At 47.9% G+C, this 17,329-nt stretch overlaps 1 protein-coding gene across 4 annotated transcripts in view; it reads left to right on the forward strand.

The window, feature by feature from the left end:
* The window catches only part of SDCCAG8 (SHH signaling and ciliogenesis regulator SDCCAG8), a 116,378-nt gene extending 99,413 nt beyond the window's left edge, over positions 1–16,965 (forward strand). For 2 of the 4 annotated variants that reach the window (XM_055714535.1, XM_055714536.1), the window contains 3 exons: positions 10,130–10,256; positions 12,153–12,235; positions 16,827–16,965. In XM_055714535.1, the coding sequence (XP_055570510.1) occupies positions 10,130–10,256; positions 12,153–12,203 (178 nt within the window). In that variant the 3' untranslated portion in view covers positions 12,204–12,235; positions 16,827–16,965. Of the gene's footprint in view, positions 1–10,129; positions 10,258–12,139; positions 12,236–16,826 lie in introns of those variants that run through there. The other 2 variants (XM_055714538.1, XM_055714537.1) reach the window with 2 other exon arrangements.
* Positions 16,966–17,329: the final 364 nt, after the last annotated feature.

Raw genomic sequence — 17,329 nt, forward strand, 5'->3', positions numbered from 1 at the left:
TATTTGCCTCTAAAGCAGCAATAAAATTCCTCTATTTCATAGCAATGATTGAGTTCAGCCTTTAGGCTCCATGCAGTAAATTCAGAGCACAATTGGACTAATATATACATGATGAAATAACCACTCTCTTAGAGTGTAATACCGTCTGTAATGTAGTAATACATTTTAAGATGCGTTTGCCGTTAAATGCTTCCCTGCTTTCTCTCAGTGTTCTAAGCAATTGCAGGTTTCACTAACTTCACATGCAAATCCACTGTGTTTATAATATAATCCAAATAAAGCACCAAGCGGACTCCGTATTCGCAAGAGCTGAGCTCCGTGAAGGTGGGCTGACGGTACTGCTCAGCTCCTCCAGCTTTTCTCATTTTCTGGGAAACCTCTGGTTTCTTAGGATGAAACTCCTTTCCTCTCAGCCCTTCCCAATGCAAAAACCTTTCTTTGTAGCTCTCGCCATCTCGCCTATGTTTGGTCTTCCATGTTACATTTCCCGCAGCTGGTGTTGCCTGGATGCTGTGTCTCTCCCTTTGTTTTAGGGTGTACCAGGGAGCCTGGGAAGATGGGCTGGTCCCAAGTGCGGTGTTGTGTGACAGCAGCAGCTCCCTGTGAGGTGGGAGCACGCTCCAAAGATAACGGAGAAACAGAGGCTGAAACCTCCTCAGATCCCTTGGGTGTATCTGTGCACATCTGAGCACCGACCTTCCCTCCCTCCCACGCACAGCCTAGGCTCCTCTGCCCACCTGGACCTGCTTCCCAGCCATTTTTAGCTAGAACCTCATTCAGTCTGTGCCCCCCATTCTCATTTTTGTTTCCTAGGTAGAGTAAGTTCGGAAAAGACATACGTGATCGAGCTGGATTTGCAGGGGAGGAGGCCAGGCTTGGGGCAGGTTCACAAGTGGAAGCAATCTGGTCTGTGTGGAGAGAGCAACGGGGGCTTGTACGGAGAGCATCTCTCTGAATGTGCTGCATGGAAAAATTGTCTCTGTCACCAATATAAAGCCATATTCCTCCTTTTGTGTGTCACAAGCACAAAGCTACGCTCCGTACAAATCTCACATCTATCATTACTTTCGCTGTCATTTATGAAAACCACAATAACCCTGTGTGAGCCCTGAAAATAAGCAGACGTGTATCACCCGCCAGAGCTTACAGGCCAGATCACTTGTTTGAAATGAACAGGAGAGAGGGGCGTATGGGCACCTCTGGTGTGGTAAATACGGGTGGTGGGGTTCAAGCAGGAGAGCTAATGAGTGACGCCTGCATAGATACTTAACGCTTTGTGTTTGGTATTTTTAGAGCCTATTTTCATAGTGGTCAAACTATACAGTACAGCAGCCTTATTTTTTATGCTGAGGAATATTTTTGAAGGACTATGATAGATCATTATTAAACTGGAAAGACTTCCTTGCAGATAACCAAATTGGAAGGACCGTACCCGATGCTGCGGAGCTCCCGTTCACAAGGTCACAAGGGAGAAACATTCCCTCTTTCAAACACAGGTGCTAATAGCTACGAACATCAACAGCAGCTTTCTGCTCTGCAACACGGAGCCTGCAGTCCTTGCTGGTGGCAGGCAGAGCCCGGGCTCAGTGCGGACAGCGGGACTGAACCTGACCCGTTGTGTTAGCCTGCGCTGGCAACTGTCAGAAACAACCGAAGCAGGTGTAGCTCAGCTGCACTACCCTTTCTAGCAGGAGTATTTTTTTAATTACGACAATGTCTGATAAATTAACAGAAGCTGATGCTTTTAGCGTTTTTTTTTGCTTCAAATGCCTGATGTCAGCTTGGGCCACATGTACATTCTGCACATGCCATGGGATAGAAAAAGTGAAGGCTTCTTTTTCAATTCTCTGCTGCCTGCCCAAACACCACATGTACTGTCTGTTACATGTCGCTTCTGATGAGGTTCATGCTGGGAATTTCTTTTTAAAGGCAAAGTGTTTCTGAAGGAAAGAGTTCAGATTGGGCAGATTGCATGAAAAAATTTGCAGTGTCTCTGACTCAAATGCAGTGATTGTTTTGTGTGGACACCACCTAGCAGTTTGTAAAGCTTCAGGTTTGTCTGGTAGTAAAAGAAATGGGGAAGCATTGGATAAGCAGTGGGGGAAGTGGAGTACACGTTGAGAAAAAGTAAACCAACCACAAAAGTGTTTGTAACTAGTAAGACAAGCACAGGAAAAATTCAGTAATGCACGTATGTACCTTGCAGAATGATCCTTATAAACATGAGGGGGGGCAGTTTTGAAACCTTGATAGGATATGCGTCTCTTAACATTATCAGGAATCTGTTTCCTTATTCAGAAATCGTGCAAAATCTGTTCTGTCTGGCACATAACAAAACCAGAGAGAGGTGAACATCTTTAAAAAAAAAAAAAAAAAAAAAATTAGAGTCTGATTATAAGATTCATTGTATTCCTGTGACATTATCTGCTGCAAGCCCGGCCCCGTTTTTGTTTTTTTTCCCCTAAGATGTTTTACAGTGTTCTAAATTAATAGTCAGTCTAAGTGATTTGAAGAATTGTTTTGTTAAACACTTTTCAACTATAGGCAGAAAATAGTAACCGGAACTATTTTTCCTCTAATGTGAACCTTATCCAGAGTTCATATTCTGATCATAGATTGTATTATTTCAAATTCCTTTAAAGGAGGAAAATCCTTATCGTCAGCCTAGGCATTCAGACACAAATAGATGCCGGTGCAGCTTTCCCCGGTATCTTTTCCGGCCTGCCGTCCATTCTCTTTCATTGTTTCCTTCCTGTCAAAACCCAGGAGGGCTAAAAGTGGCCATCGTACCAGCTGAGCCCAGCTGCTACACCCCCTGCTGAAGAGCAGGCTGGTAATGTTCTCTCTTCAGCACGTTCCACATGAGCTATTAGAAGCCCAGGAATAGACCCAGGCTCAGGTTTCCGACGTGATCTATTTGTTTAACCTGTTGGACCAGCTGTGGAAGTGAAGATCTATTCTAATAGTCAGCGATGACACCTGAAACAAAGGGGAAGCTACTGTTCCTATGTAAACTTTTAATTAAGCCCTATTCATAATTGTTGTTATGGCATGTGAAGATCATTACCTTACTGGAGAATGATGTACTGTAGGCACTTCTTTACAAGTATGTTGAAAAATTAAGAGTGCCTTTAGTAAAATGGAATTCAGAGGTTATCCAATACACATTAAAAAAAAAAAAAAAATTAAGTGATAAAGAACCACCTGGGTCAAGGGTTTGGTTTCCTGCTGAAATGTGGACATTTTCTTCTTAGGTGTCTGATTCCAAACTGTGCCAGGGATATTAACCTCTAGTTACCATCTGTTAGTGCAAGTTGGATGAGTTTGTTTTGCCTCTAGTGTAGGCAAGGGCTCACCTTCCGCAGCTGGCAGCGGTATAGATTGCATTCCTCCTCTGCCTCACAAATGACAGGCTGGGCCTTTGATGTGGCAACAGGATTTTGATAGGGATTTCAGAGGGTGGGAGATGCCACAGAAACATGTTTTAACGTGCCCTAAACTGTTTCCCTGTGTCCAGGGCTTCCCGTGTGACCGAAGTGTGAAGTGAGGAGGCTTGTTCACTGCCCTTAGTTCCTCCTCACTGTTACGGCGGTGGGCTTTTTTTTGGTCTGTGTGTGTTCTCTTACAAGAACACGAGAGAGGTGTTCTTTAATTAACGTGGGAAGGGTGGATCATAGTGTTTTGCTTTTGAACCCAGATGGGAGAATGGAGTTCAATTAAAAGATCATATAGATGTACCTGTTTAAATTTCTGGAGCATGTGGAGACTTCTCCAAGATGCTCATCACTCAAGGGTGTCTCAAGGTCCTGACCTGTGGGTCAAGATCTTAAGTAAATAGCAATTTAGGACACTAGTGAAACTTTGGGGGGTAATTTGCTATTTGTGTGCATTCCTAAACTTACAGACTCTTATTAACCTCAAAACTTACCATGTGAATTTGTCAGTGCTGCAAACCACAGGGAAGATGCAGGTTGCTCATACAAGAACTAATTTTATCGCTGCTTTAAATGTCCTAGTTACCCCTAGAGCTGATCCAAGGTATGAAAAGGTGGTGGCTATGAATTTTTCTGCCTCCATGAAAAACACAACATCACTTCTGCTATGAAAAGGGAAGACAGAAGCGTAGCAGAGTTGAGGTGGAAAGCAGAGAGGACCTGCGCTGCCACCCCTGCAAGAGGGGTGGGGAGTGACAGCAGCTGGGGCAGTTGTGGCTGCAGAAAACAAGCTCACCATGAGCACCAGCCGAACACCGTAACTCTTTGCATGGCAGCAAGCCTGGCTTTCCAAGATCCTCATCGAGGCAAAGCAAGCCAGATGACTGATTTGTGTGTAGCAGGGGATCACTTTAGGCAGCGCCTGCTCCGTGTCAGGAATGAGCTGCAGTCACCAGAGTTTGTATTTCATGTTGTACGAATCTTTGTCTTATGGGGCACTGCGGAAGTTCTTTGTGATTTCATTAGGCTTGCCAAAAATTGTGGGTTAGACCAAAGTTCTTCAGCAGGGTTGTGGTGGGTGATTGCCTCAGGAACAGACCCGTGGAGGTGGGAGCCAGGTGGGAAGGAGCTGTGCAGAAAACCTTTGCTGTGGTATTTCCTAACTCTTGACTATTTGAATATACAAATTTAACATCCTTCGAGGGTTTGTAGTATACTGTCTGTTGAGTACCACAACTTAGACGTTTCCTATCACAATTTGGTAGGATGTCCAGAAAAAAAATGATAAAAGCAGGCGGTGGAAAGTTTGCTGGGTTCTGCTTTCTTTTCTAATTGGCTCGCTCCATCTTTTTGTAACAAGCTTGTTCTTAAACCTGCGTTTATTTTTAAATTCCCAGGCTGATTACCACATCTGGCACTGCCTGCATGTTGGGGCAAAAGCCCCCTCCAGTTGCGTCCCTGCAGCGTGGCGGGGGTCTGCAACATTGCCCTCGATTTTCCCCCTTGTAACCAGAAGCAGCCTCTGATCGCTGCGTCCACCTACAGGCAGAGGAGCGATGCGAGAGGAACCTTAGGAAGAAGTAGCTTACGCTCTTCTCCGGGCAAGAGAAATGTTTTTAAAGGCAGGTTGCTGCACAGCGACGTATTCTCATCATTTTGGGTTCTGGTCGTTTTGGGGGGCAGCAGGAGCCGTGCCTCGGCACCCCCTCGCCCATGGAGTGTCAGCCCCGGTGCTGGTGGTGGCCCCCACGGGTGACCGGCACCCCAGGTCTCGCCGTGGGGTACGGGGTGGCAGCGGCCGCGGGCGCTGCTGGGCGCCATGGGCTGGCCTCCGTTACCACAGCAACCGGCAGATGGGGGGCTTGGGCAGGGGCAGCGGGGAGGCAGCCGCAGCAGCATGCCGGACGAGCCGCTCAATAACAGCCCTTTCAGCTCTGACAGCTCTGCTCTGGCTGGCCAGAAGTAGTTATCAGATTACTTGTATTAAAACCTAATTAAGATGTGTGCCAGTAAATGCAGCATGATTATTGGATTTGGTGATTTAGCTGCTGCAGGTTGCTGCAATCCCATCACGCCATTTCAGCAAATTCAGCTTTGCGGAGTAGAGTGAAAACGTTTTACATGAGTAACCTGACTGTGCTGAAGGAGTAAATAACCTTTTAATACCTCTGCTTTGTCAAGGACTGGTCCCCACTGCAGGGTGCGTGGACACTGCCCGCAGATCCTGGCGTATTAATTTCTTTCGAATCAACTTTAGACCCAGAGGAGGGCTGACAGGTTGTATCAGCGTTTTCCCCCGCTGCGGATTGCCTGCAGGTGAAGGGACCTGTGAGCCCCCAGGGCTGGCAGCTTGCAGCGAGAGCCTTGTGGGTGCCCCTGGTTTAGCGATGCGCCTCTGCAGACAAGAGGGAAGCTTTTGTTCTTGTCTGTAGGCCGCAGACAAAAGGCAGTCTAGTAGTAATGCTAGTACTACTAACACGGTAGTGCTAGTCCAGCTTTGTAGTGTTGGATGCAATGGAAGTTGATTCTGCTGGCTGGAGTTCACCTTGGTGCCAAAGCTCTGCTCTGTGTTTGATGTTTCACCTCGTTTTTGCAGGGTCTTGCAGTGGTCGTCTACCCACCGCTGTCAAAATGTAACGAAATCTGTCTGTGATGCCTTTGCGTGCGTTCCATCTCTGGAGGGGCTGGGGTATAGCCCGGTCGGACCCACCTAGGGAGTGACAGGTGCAGCCTTCTGCAGCTTGGAGCTGCACACAGTAGCAAGGTAGCGTGGAGCCGTTCTACCGTAAAGCTGTGCACGAGCTCCAAGGACTGAGAATCGGAGCAAAACGTTTACCTTGAAGCGTTCATTCCTTACAGCTTGTGACGCCTCGGTTTTGTTCTCCTCCTGTGGAACCACTTGTTTCACGGAGCTGCCTCTTCCCTGCTGCCGTATAGAAAGAGGAATTTTGCTTTAGACTGGTTAATGGAAAATTCCCTGAAGGCTATTATTATTACTGCTACTAAATGGGAGCTTACTCCTTAGCGCCAGGTTGTCCTGTAAGCGGTGCAAACGTAATGTGGTTCAAGAGCTACATGCCTTCCCCTCGTGCCTCGAGGTAACATGACAGAGCACGGAGGCAGTCCCTGTCCTTCAGCACTCCCAGGCCAAGCAGGAGCAGCCGCCTGACATCCCAGCTGGACAGATCCTGCCACTATGGTGGAAAAACGATCTCATTTGGAGCGGAGGGTGAGGATGCCGTGGTCACTCGGATGCTCGGGACACAGTCCACATTTGCCTGGTCGGTGGTGTTGCCAAAGTGAACGTGGCGACCGTGCAACCTCACTCGCTCATATTAGCAAAATGTGCAGAAGGTTCTGTCACCCAGTTGTAAAAATGATGGCAGGCATCGATGTGCAGTTGTAACATATGGGAAGTACAGTGAATGTGGGTGGAGCTGTTCATTTCTCATCTTGAATCATTTACGAGATCAGCAAGCAGGCCAGATACAATGCATATGGGAATGTGTGGCTGTGCTGCACATGTCACACATAATAGCAGATACTGTGAGAGGGCCCAGAGCCTGTCCTCGGGAGCTAAACGCACCAGCGTGGGCCAGTAGTCCCAGTGTGCGGACCAGGGGCCAGCTTGGCAGCAGTTTTGGGAGAGCAGACTGGTAGACAGAATTTGGGAATTCATGCACTGAGATCTGCAGTGACTAGGACTACTCACTCTATCCAGCATGACCCAGCACTGTAGGAAGGAGTGTTACTAACCCTGTACTCGAGCCCTGGAGATGGACACGGATGATCAAAGCAAAGCGGTGGCCTGCTGGGCAAACCCAGCTCAGTGCCTGCATCGTCTTTCTCCCTCTGCTCAAGGGGACCGGCTACATGGAACGCGGTGGGTGGTGGGTACAAACCAGAAAGCATAATTGGGTACTATTGCCATAATTAAAGACTTTTCCTAGTTACAGTAGTTTATTTGAATCGCCCTTTGCATGATCCGAGGGGATACAGAACTTTACAAGACAGCGTGCTAAGGCCTGTTAGCCGGTAATGCTTTTGAAATCTGCACGGGCTGCCTGTGAGTATCTAGTAGAACGTGTTGTTTGGATGTAAAACTCACACGAGCTGGAAATGACATCTCTCTGCGTGCCAGAAGTGGAGGAAGTTCCTCGCACTGACGCGGTGGCTCATCAGCTGGAGCCTCCTTGCTGCAAGAGGAGCAGCACACAGAGGAGGCTCCGCGGGCTGCAGCAGCGGCGGGCGCTCGTGCAGCTGGGATGGGCAACGCTCGTCGTGTTGCTGCGGGGATGGGGGTCACGGAGCTTGTGTGTTACCCATGTCTTTACCTGCCAGGAACGATAAGTTTGTGCAAGAGGGTCTCTCAAAGACCATGTGAGTGTTCTTAAATAGGCTGAGACACTGGCAGAATGGGAAAATTATTAATTAAATGTAGATACCAGCAGAAACTTTTAAGTTGTAAGGACCTGAATCCTGCCCGTAGTTGGTAGTTGTTGAGTAGGGCTGTGGTGCATGAGGAGGATTCCACAGCCTCCAGGCTTTCCATAGGTGGGGCAGCACTGGGGTTCTGCCTCTGGCTGGCCGAAGACATCCCGTCCCAGTTCCACCTCCCTTACCAGTACTGCTAGTAATAAGTACACTAGAAGTAAAGGACTGGCAGATGTCTTTATTACAGATGAAGAAGTGCAGTAAGGTCACGTATCCTCCTCGAGTGAAAGGAAATCAATGGCAGAGTAGTGAGCAGAACTCAGCTTTCCAGTCTGAACCTGCGGGGTCGCCTCCAGTAAGCACCGCCGTCTCTTGCACTCCCTGGGAGCAGGATGCTCGTGGAGAAGCTGCTGTCTTTAAAAACAAACCAAAGGACAGTATGACGGTAGGGGGGTGGGGCGGGGCAGTGGATTTTGCTTTGGGTTTTGAAGTCCAATGCCCCTGCAAACCACCTTTAGGAAAGGAATGAAAGGTAAACAGCGCCTGTGCCAGCATGGTATGGTTTGGAAGGAACAGGGAGTGTGACATTAGATACAGAGCGTCTAAGTGTGTATTTAGTAGAATATCCTGTGCTATCAAAGTGGTGGGTTTCGTTCCTTCATCGGACGTTTGCAACCAGCTGTCGCTGTTTGCAGCTAGCTGCATTTAGTTTTGTTCTGATCCCCAGGAGATGGTCCTGCAGCTCCTCAAAGCTCTTTTGCAAGGAAATACGAGCAGAGTAACAGGACACTATGAAATACGGGCGCTCAGCGTTCGCCACGTGATTGTTGCAGTTTGATTTCAAGGAAGTTGGCTGGCAGATACACATGAGGCAATACGGGTTTTGACATAGATTTGCGGGGTTTTCTTTCAGCTAGATTTTCCTAGCTTTTGATCAAGAAATTTGGGGCTGTGTACTAATGCAGTTATTTGAACAATCCTGATGAAGGATGTGGCTATTCAGAGTGATTAGCTCAGCTGAGTTGTGACAGCTGTACAAGTCAAAACTACCGCATGGAGCTGCAAGTAAAAAGGTTCTGAAAATCACATGTCTTATTGTAAGTGTATAACTAATTCCATCCAAAGCGAGCCTGTACGAGATACAGCCTAAACCCTTGTTCAGCTGAAGCTGTATTTGTGTGTTGAGCAAGAAACAGTTTACAAAAGCAAGTGCAAAGCTTAGATCCAGAAATAAATTGACAAAAAGAGTTCATGTTCCCTTAGTGCACAGTGTTTAGTTGTGTACGTTTTTCTCCAGAGCACTGTTATTTAAAGACAAGAAGATTCTAAGATATCCGAAAGGACTTCTAATTAAAGATGTTTTTGTATAAAGAGTGAAATGCATTTAATGTAAAAACACAGTTTCCATCTTCTTGCTGTTTACGTCCCGTGCTACAGGTGCCAAGCAGAATTTTTGCATTTTTTTCGTGGCAGAGGCAATGAACAGTTACTGGGGACTTGACAAGCCACACCGGCTTTTGTGGTTAAAGAAGCAAAGGTGCGGTTGCCCTGTCTACAGCAGCGCTGTCCCAACTCGGGCACTTGTTTCTCAAGCGTAAGCAAAAGGCCTGTGTGTGTTCCTTCCGATCCCTGCCAGCTTGTTCCCTCTGTCTTGCAGCCCCTGGTGAGGAGGATCTTTGGAGTGATGGGCTCCTTACATCCCTCCCCAGGAACCCCCGTTACTGCTACTCAAGGAGCGATGCTCACGTGCTTCATTAACACTGAGCTTACTTGAAATAAATGTTGCTGTAACAAATGTTGGACGTTGACCGGCTTGCAAAGAGCAGTGGGCAGAAACCAAAAGTTTTTGTCACTTCCCGTCCAGTTTGTCAGGGGGTTGGGGTATTTGGGTTTATAATTTGGGATGGCGCATGTGTTCCAGGAAGACGGTTACTGAAGCAGCTCCAGCGTGTGCAGCTTGCTTAGCTGCAGGGATCGGGATGCAGTCCTGCGGTCTTTACCGATGTCACTTAATGGCAAAGCAAATGTGCTGTCATGTCATGATAAAGCTTCTAAATCAGAAGTGCAAACCTTTAAAAGTGCTCGTGTAAAGTGTGAAGGTAAAATATACCGAATGCCCACCCGAGGAGCAGTCTCAGCCCAACCACCAGACTGAGCTCTGTCATCTGGGAGCTGCAACCGCCAGTGCGAACATCAAAGCTTCTACCATGAACTCCAACTTCAGATGCTCTGCAACCCTTTTATCTATTTTTTTTTTCCAGGTTACAGCAGCTTGACAAGCACTGCCAGGCCACTGCCCAGCAGTTAGTGGAGTTGCTCAACAAACAGAATCAGCTCTTCAAAGAGAAGCAGCTGCTTACAGAAGAGGTGCAGTTTCTGCGAACACAGGTACTGTGCCAAAAGGAAGGCAAGTCTGAGGGGAATATTTTGCAGCTTTAGCAGGAAAATCTGCCAGCAGTCTCATTTCAGCTGTTGGATTTTGTTGCTGTTGTTTAAAATAAGGCATTACCTTATGAAAAAAAAAAAAAAAAAAATCCATGCAATTGGAAAGAGACTGGCAGCTGGACCTGAGTCTCACTTAAACCTAAACTAAATGAAGAAAGTGTTCTGAAGTGGCTATAAAACAGCAGAAGTTCCTCTTGGTGACAGTTCCTAGCTTTGTTATCAGAAGATTTTGTGTTCCTTTTTCAGAGATAAGGGAAATTGTTCTTTAACAGCAATAATGTTTAAACGGTAGCTTGGTGTTGATAATCTCTCTGAGCTTTTTGCTGACATTTGTGCTGACATTTGTCAGCCTTCAGTCCTCCTACCACTTTGTGGTGTTTTTTCCGCCCTTTTTTTTTAAAAAAAAGTCACTTATCTTTCCTGCTACTCCATGACCACTCACCCTAATGTGGGATGGTGCACGTGCTCGTGCCTGAGCACTGTCCACTGCCCTGCATCTCTAGCAGGACTGCCTCTTGTTCCCAGTGGTCCCTAGGAAGCTGTGGCTGCTTGTGGACTGTTGGGGTGGTGTTTTTTATTTTTTTGGCCACTGCTCTTCAGTCAGTCAGCGCTTTGGAAATAAAGGAGAGGGCTGCATGGGTGGGGGGTTGGTTTGTCATTCTTGTTTCACAAAAAGAAGAGGGAGAACTAGCAAGCACAGAATGAGGTTTTCAGTAAAACCATTAACAAATCAAACCCTCGTTTTGTGACTAAGTAGATGAACTAATTTAACAATATCACGATGCTTTCTAACTCGTGAACTAGTGAGTTTGCCCGGGATAACTGGAGTCCTGTTAACGAGGTAACAAAAGACATTCAGTGTAGGAACTGAGTCCAGGAGCACACCTAGCAGTAAATAGAACATGAATTGGCCAAAATACTTAACTCATACTATTAAATCCATACTTTGTTAAGTCGTTAATCATGTCAGTGTGTTTGGTTTCATGGGATTTTCTGTTGTTGTAGGCAAACTTGGTAGCTCAAGGTGGGGTGAGGTTATCAGCATGTAGTAACTACTGGCAAATTTCAGGGCAACCATAGTGTTCTCTCTGTAAGATAGTTTAAGAAGGGGGTTGTTCAGAAAAGGAAATTAAGATTTCTGTTTGAAGGGAAGCACTCGTGGTAGCGTGAACCGATTTTACATGGTCCACAGGGATTTTGTTATTGATAATCTATTTTATCTGGAAGCAAGCGTGCTTTTATGAAGTTGGGCAGAAGCACAAAAATCATTCGGATGCCGTACTGCTAGCAAGACCTGACTGGCAAAAGCTTCCTTCTTTATGTTCATTACAAGTTAATTGTGCTCCAGAGGATACTTTTTAACTTGAGAACACTCAGAAGAGAAGAATGATATAAAAAATTATTACAAAATGAGTCCTAAAAATCTATTTGCAGCTATTTAAAGCAACAGTGGTTCTCTGGGAATTGGAATTCAGCCAAAAAAAGCAGCCTGCAATATCAGACACTTGTTTTAAGAAAACTGAAGAGCAGCTCACCATAAATGGGAGCCTTTAACTACAGAAAGATGTATGTAGTTAGTGTAGAAATACATTTTTTTAAAATCCATTGCAGAATTGGTGTCAATTGAAGGGGAAAGTGATATCATATTCCACATTTTACCGTATTGTTCAACAGTTCTCCTTTGTAATAATTTAACTTTTTATTATCATTATTTGATGGGGGGAAGAGGGAGAAACCAGTCATACCTAATCTTTTAAAAATGATGTAAAATACACTAACCCAAATGTGCTATTGTATCTTGGAACATAAGCCACTAGTAACTGCAGTTGCATATTTCAGGAAAAAAAATGGGATGCAGATCTCAAACAGGACACAGATGGAATCAAGTAAAAACCTGGATGGATAAAGAGAAGTGAGCAGAAGTAGGTATTTTTTCTATATCCTATATATAGAGAGAGGGGAGGGAGAGGAAAGGAGGACTAAAACTATTTGCAGATGTGGGTTGAATCTGGCAAACACTTCAAGACAAAAGGGAGAAGGAAGTGTTTGAAACATTTTTGGGTTTGAAATTGTTAGAGCTTTTTGTGTTTGTTTTTCTTAAGCACTAAAAAATTTAGGACAAGCACTCCACGGCAAAGACAGGTTTACCTGACAGAATTAAAAAAAAAAAAAAAACAAAAAAACCACAAAACCCCACAAAACCCCAAAACTTAAAAAATTTAAATTGGTGGGAAAGGGGAACATAAAACTTTTAGCAAGGTAGGAAGTTCTAGAACTCCGATCTTACCATAGGTACTTTTTGGTCTGGATAATCACTGAGTGTTTGTCTTTTGATTTGGAATTGGTTAGTTTTGTCATTTCCAGTAGTATTTTCCTCACAAGGAAGCTGAACTCTCTCTCTTCGTTCAGACAGGCTACAATTTGTTTTGTAATGAATTATAAAAGTTACTGTCGTGTTGAAAGAAACATGATTTATATAATCGTACTCGAAGCGGTGCTGTTGGAGTTACAGCTGTTAGAGCTGCTCCTATTGCCTTTAAGAGTTACTTTAATTTAAAAGTCCCAGATTTTAAACTAGCTGAAACAAACGCTGACGAACCTATAACCTTCATAGGATTTGTTTTCAAAACTCTGGTTACTTCCTCTGCAGTTTTTATTTCTAGTGTTAGTGTTTGGTATAGGCAGTGGGGAGAGGGAGAAGAGAAAGAAAAAGAGAGAGGAAGAAGGATGTCTTTAAATCCCACCGCATTCTGGTGTTTTGAGAGTCTGGTTTTCATGGAAAACTCATTTGATGCTATAAGGAAAATTCTGGGGTTTAAAGTGAATGCAAAAAAAATCACCATAAAAGAAATACCTGATCCTGCGACAGGCTGAATTCCCTTACAGGCAACGTTGAGTTAAGAGGCTTTTAGCATCCTTCTGAAGGAGTGACCAAGACAAGTACTACAGTTTTCGAAAACATCTTTTTCATTCTCAGCAGTGAATTACATGCTTTTAAAATAGTTATGTTTAATCTCCTATTACGGCAAGAAGCTCGGTATTATTTCAGAATAGCCACCTGCTACAACAGGAAGATGCTCGCACTGTAATTTTCATGTTCATAGAGCTGAAAAGGACCAGGATGAAAATGTGGCCCGATCTTACAGGCCATTAAGCAAACACTTAATAGATGGCACTAATGTTTATTAACGGTCTGCCCAGCATAACATACTCAGGTCCACATAAAAAGTCAGCAGTTTAATTATGGGATGTATACCTCTCACTGTGAAAGTTTTCAAAAGGTTCAAGTTTTGAGTTTCTACCTTTGACCGTCTCTTATACTGCAACTTGCTGCAAGTCAGAGGATGAGAAATACTTCGCTCCCCTCCCACGCAGGTACTAACCCCAAGTGTGTAGCGTGGCCCACAACCCCCTGAGCTGCGATTACCGAGTGCTGCCCAGCCGGCGTGAGCACGTTTCTGAAAGCTGGGATGCTCCTCACTCCAGGATCTGCCTTGGTGTGTCCCTCAGCTTGACAGAAAAGCGTTTGTGCCGGTTGCTAACCCCCCGGCAGCCCCCGGCTGCTGGAAGGGGGTGCTGGCCGGCCTGGCGGTGTTTGGGCCGGGGGGGGGTCACCTCCAGCCAGGGTGCCCGTCCCGTGGTGCTGCTCTGCTTCCCCTCAAACGGCTCCTCCGGCCAGCCAGCCCCTCCCTGGCTTGAACCCCGCTGTCCCTATGGCGCAGCCACTAAAACCATCTCCTCCCTCATTACAGATGTCTCTCCACAGCGAGCACGCCTGCCAACAGACTGCCCTTCTCCTGAACGGAAGTTAGAATATACCCACCCGTGACTATAGGCCCGTCCTGGCCCCTCTGGTGGCTCCGTGGGAGGTGCTGCCGAGTTCCAGCTGTTCCCCAGGGCTGGTTTGCTTTGGTTTCTTGTCAGCAGGAATTTTCAGTGAGGTTCCAGCAGGGATGCAGCAGGTGACGTGCCCCCGAACACCCCATTTGCACTGTTTTTCACGATGTGTTACAGAAGGGGAGCTTTATGTCCAGCAAAAAAGCAGCTCGTCCATCTCTGATGTCAAAAGTGATTCAGGCTGATCCTTACGCAGCCCTCAAGTGTTCTTCGGGAGACCTGAAGGCTGCTGAGGTTACGGGGGGGAGGGCTGCGGGGCTGCGTGGGTTTTAGTGTCTTAATGTGCCTCTGCCAGGCATTGGTACCAGCCAGAGCCATTCCACAGACAGGTTGGTGTTGGTTTTTTGGTTCGGTTTGGGGGTTTTTTTAAGCAGCTGAAAGCAAAGTCTTCATTACTGCTTGGATGGAGTTTAGTCAGAGGTGATGAGAATGAAACTGTGACAGGAGGGGATAAAGAGAGCCTGCTGCTTGGTACCTGGCTGCCCTGGTGGCACACTTCAAGTGCTGCATCACCTAGTGTTTAGCTCTTCAGTCTGGGAATCTGCAGCCGTAGGAGGCCCGGACCGCTTGTGCGGTGCCTGGCCAGTGGGCAGAGCTGAGCAGAGCTCAGGAGCGAGACCTGGCCTCCCCGGCGCTCCACCTTGGGGTCTGCAGCTGTGCCGGGGCGGACTGAGGCACCTGCGCCAGCCGAGCGCTTCCTCGCCGAGAGGCAGCTGGCGGCTCCTCTCCCCCCTTCACGCGTACAGCAGCCGCAGCCAAACCGCTCGGCGTGACGTGGTTCTGCTCCTACCCAAACGCCCAGCCTGCGCCCTCTGCATACCCCAGCACCCAGATAAAGGGGTGCCCCTGAGGGAGGCGGGGGTGTGGGCAGGAGCCTGGGCAGGCCGTGCCGTGCCGCAGGGGCTCACTGGGTCCCAGCGTGCCGCTGGGAGGAGCGGAAACTTCAAGACTGGTAAGAGGCGCGCGCTGGCACCAACCCAGTCACCTGGGCATGCGGAGTGACGGATGCGTGGCCATCTCGTTAAGAGACCTGCGCATCTTAAACGACTGCTTTGGCATCCAGGCTGCCGTACAGGGGGCACACAGGGGCTCGGCCGGTGTCGGCGCGGTATTTTCAAAGCGGTCAAGGCCAGGCTGTGGTCAGGTGGAGAAACGCCCGCTTGAGGACGGTCAGCATCTCGCAGAGCGTTAACGCTGGGTGGCAGGAGGCCCCCCAAGGCTTTGGGCTGGAAGTACTGGTACCTGACTGGTGTGCAAGCACACGGGCAGGGCAGTGGAATGCTTTCTGTGGCTGTAGGGGATGAGAAGAGGGAAAGGCTAAGCTATTGAGTTAGAGGCATATATGACAGCGTGACAATTCCTGGGTAGGAAGGTTTGGAAGTTGGCAAAGGGGTGCCTGGAGAGGGGCGAGTCTCTGCCTCGGGGTGCAGCTGGGCACGCTCGCTTTGGCAGCGCAGGGGGCGAGCAGCGAGCCAAGGCGCGGGGCTACCGCCTGGGCCACCATGGGCAGCTGCGCAGCAGGGGAGGGGGCTGCTCGGGGACACTGTGAGCCACCCACAACGGCACCTGCTGCCAGGAGGCTTCGGCGGGAGCTGATTGTTTGCGGGGGTTTTGCCTTTTTCAAGCTTCTGCCCATGCACTAACCCCGGCCGTAACGCTGGGGCTTACAGCAGCAGGGTGGGTGTCCTCTGGCTGTCCCTAGCCCGCCACTGATGGAATTCAAGCCCCAGGGTGCTCGGTGGCTGTAGTTCGTTTTGCCTCACCCTGGTTGCAGGCACAACTTTAGCCAGTTGGTGTTAGTGCGTGTATTTTGGGGGGGAAAAGTACCATGTTATTAATTCGTTCTTTAGTGAACTGCAGCTTCATCAATTCTCCTTTTCTCCACTTTAATTGCCTTACCAACTAAGGGGGAAAAAAACCACCAAAACCCTTTAGTCCTCTAATGCAAAACCAGCCAAAGTAGAAAGTTTATTTTTATTTCTGAGGTCATTTACATCTCTTAAATTCAAACTTTGGAACTCCAGCGGCTTCATTCTAGGTAGCTCCCCAGCTCCAATCGAGTTTGAGGTTTCGCTTGTAACTCAGCCCTGAAGTGCTACCGCGGAAGCAAAACCAACAGCTCCGCAAGAGCTTCGGCACTGCGCGTCACCCTTCCCACAGCGGGGGAAGTTTCCTACTGGCCCCCTGGGCGGCGGCGCCTCATGTCGCTGCAGCTGCCCACCCCGCGCATGGGCTGGCACCCACCTGCCACCCTCCTGGGAAGGAGAAGGGGCAGGACCTCAGACGTGCCCCAAAACAAGGGCTCAGCTCTTCACTGCTAAGTACGAGCCGTGTCTAAAGCTCACGGAGATCCTGGGGTTTTTTCCAAAATCAAATAGCTCCTGTTCTTGCTACCTGTAAGACTTGTGACTGCAGGGAGGCGAGGGCAGCAGGGCTGCGGGAAGCGCAGGCTTGGAGCGGCGCCTGTTTACACCGTGGTGCGTTACCGGGCTGTAACCAGGTCTGCGTTTCTCTTCTGAGAACTCACCCACAGGCTGAAGTGACGCAAATGAGAACCAGCGGCCAGGCAATACAGGCTACTTACTTACCCGCCCGCCGCCTCCTTTTATCTTTCAGGTCTGCTCTGCACCTGGCTGACCCCTGGCCGAGGCTCACCCAGAGACACCCCTGCAGCCACCAGGCACGCTGCTGGCCGATTTCAGCTGCTCTCTATTTGGTTTTAACTCCAGACTCACCCATATCCCGCAGCCTTGCCAGCCTACCGCGCTTCCCAGGGGACAGCCCAGCCTTTTCCGAACAGACGAGGCTCGCGAGCCAGCTTTAACAGCTATTTTTTATAGCGTGGACTTAATTTGTAATTTGTACAAGTCTTTATAAAATCTTTTTATCTATTTTTGTAATTGAACATAGCTGTCTTATTTACAGACTGGTACCAATAAACTTAAATTAGGTTCTTGTTTTCCTAGTTCTGTCCTTGTGAACTCCAGGGAAGGCGTGCGCACGGGGAGGAGGGAGAAGGGGGCTGTTCCCAAGTCCCGCGCAAGCACGCTGCGCTCCTGCTTCTAACATTCATGACCAGAATCTACCTGGGAACTTGATTTGTACAGGGCGCTTGTCGC

Source organism: Falco cherrug, chromosome 6 (assembly GCF_023634085.1).
Source record: "Falco cherrug isolate bFalChe1 chromosome 6, bFalChe1.pri, whole genome shotgun sequence".
Taxonomy (NCBI): domain Eukaryota; kingdom Metazoa; phylum Chordata; class Aves; order Falconiformes; family Falconidae; genus Falco; species Falco cherrug.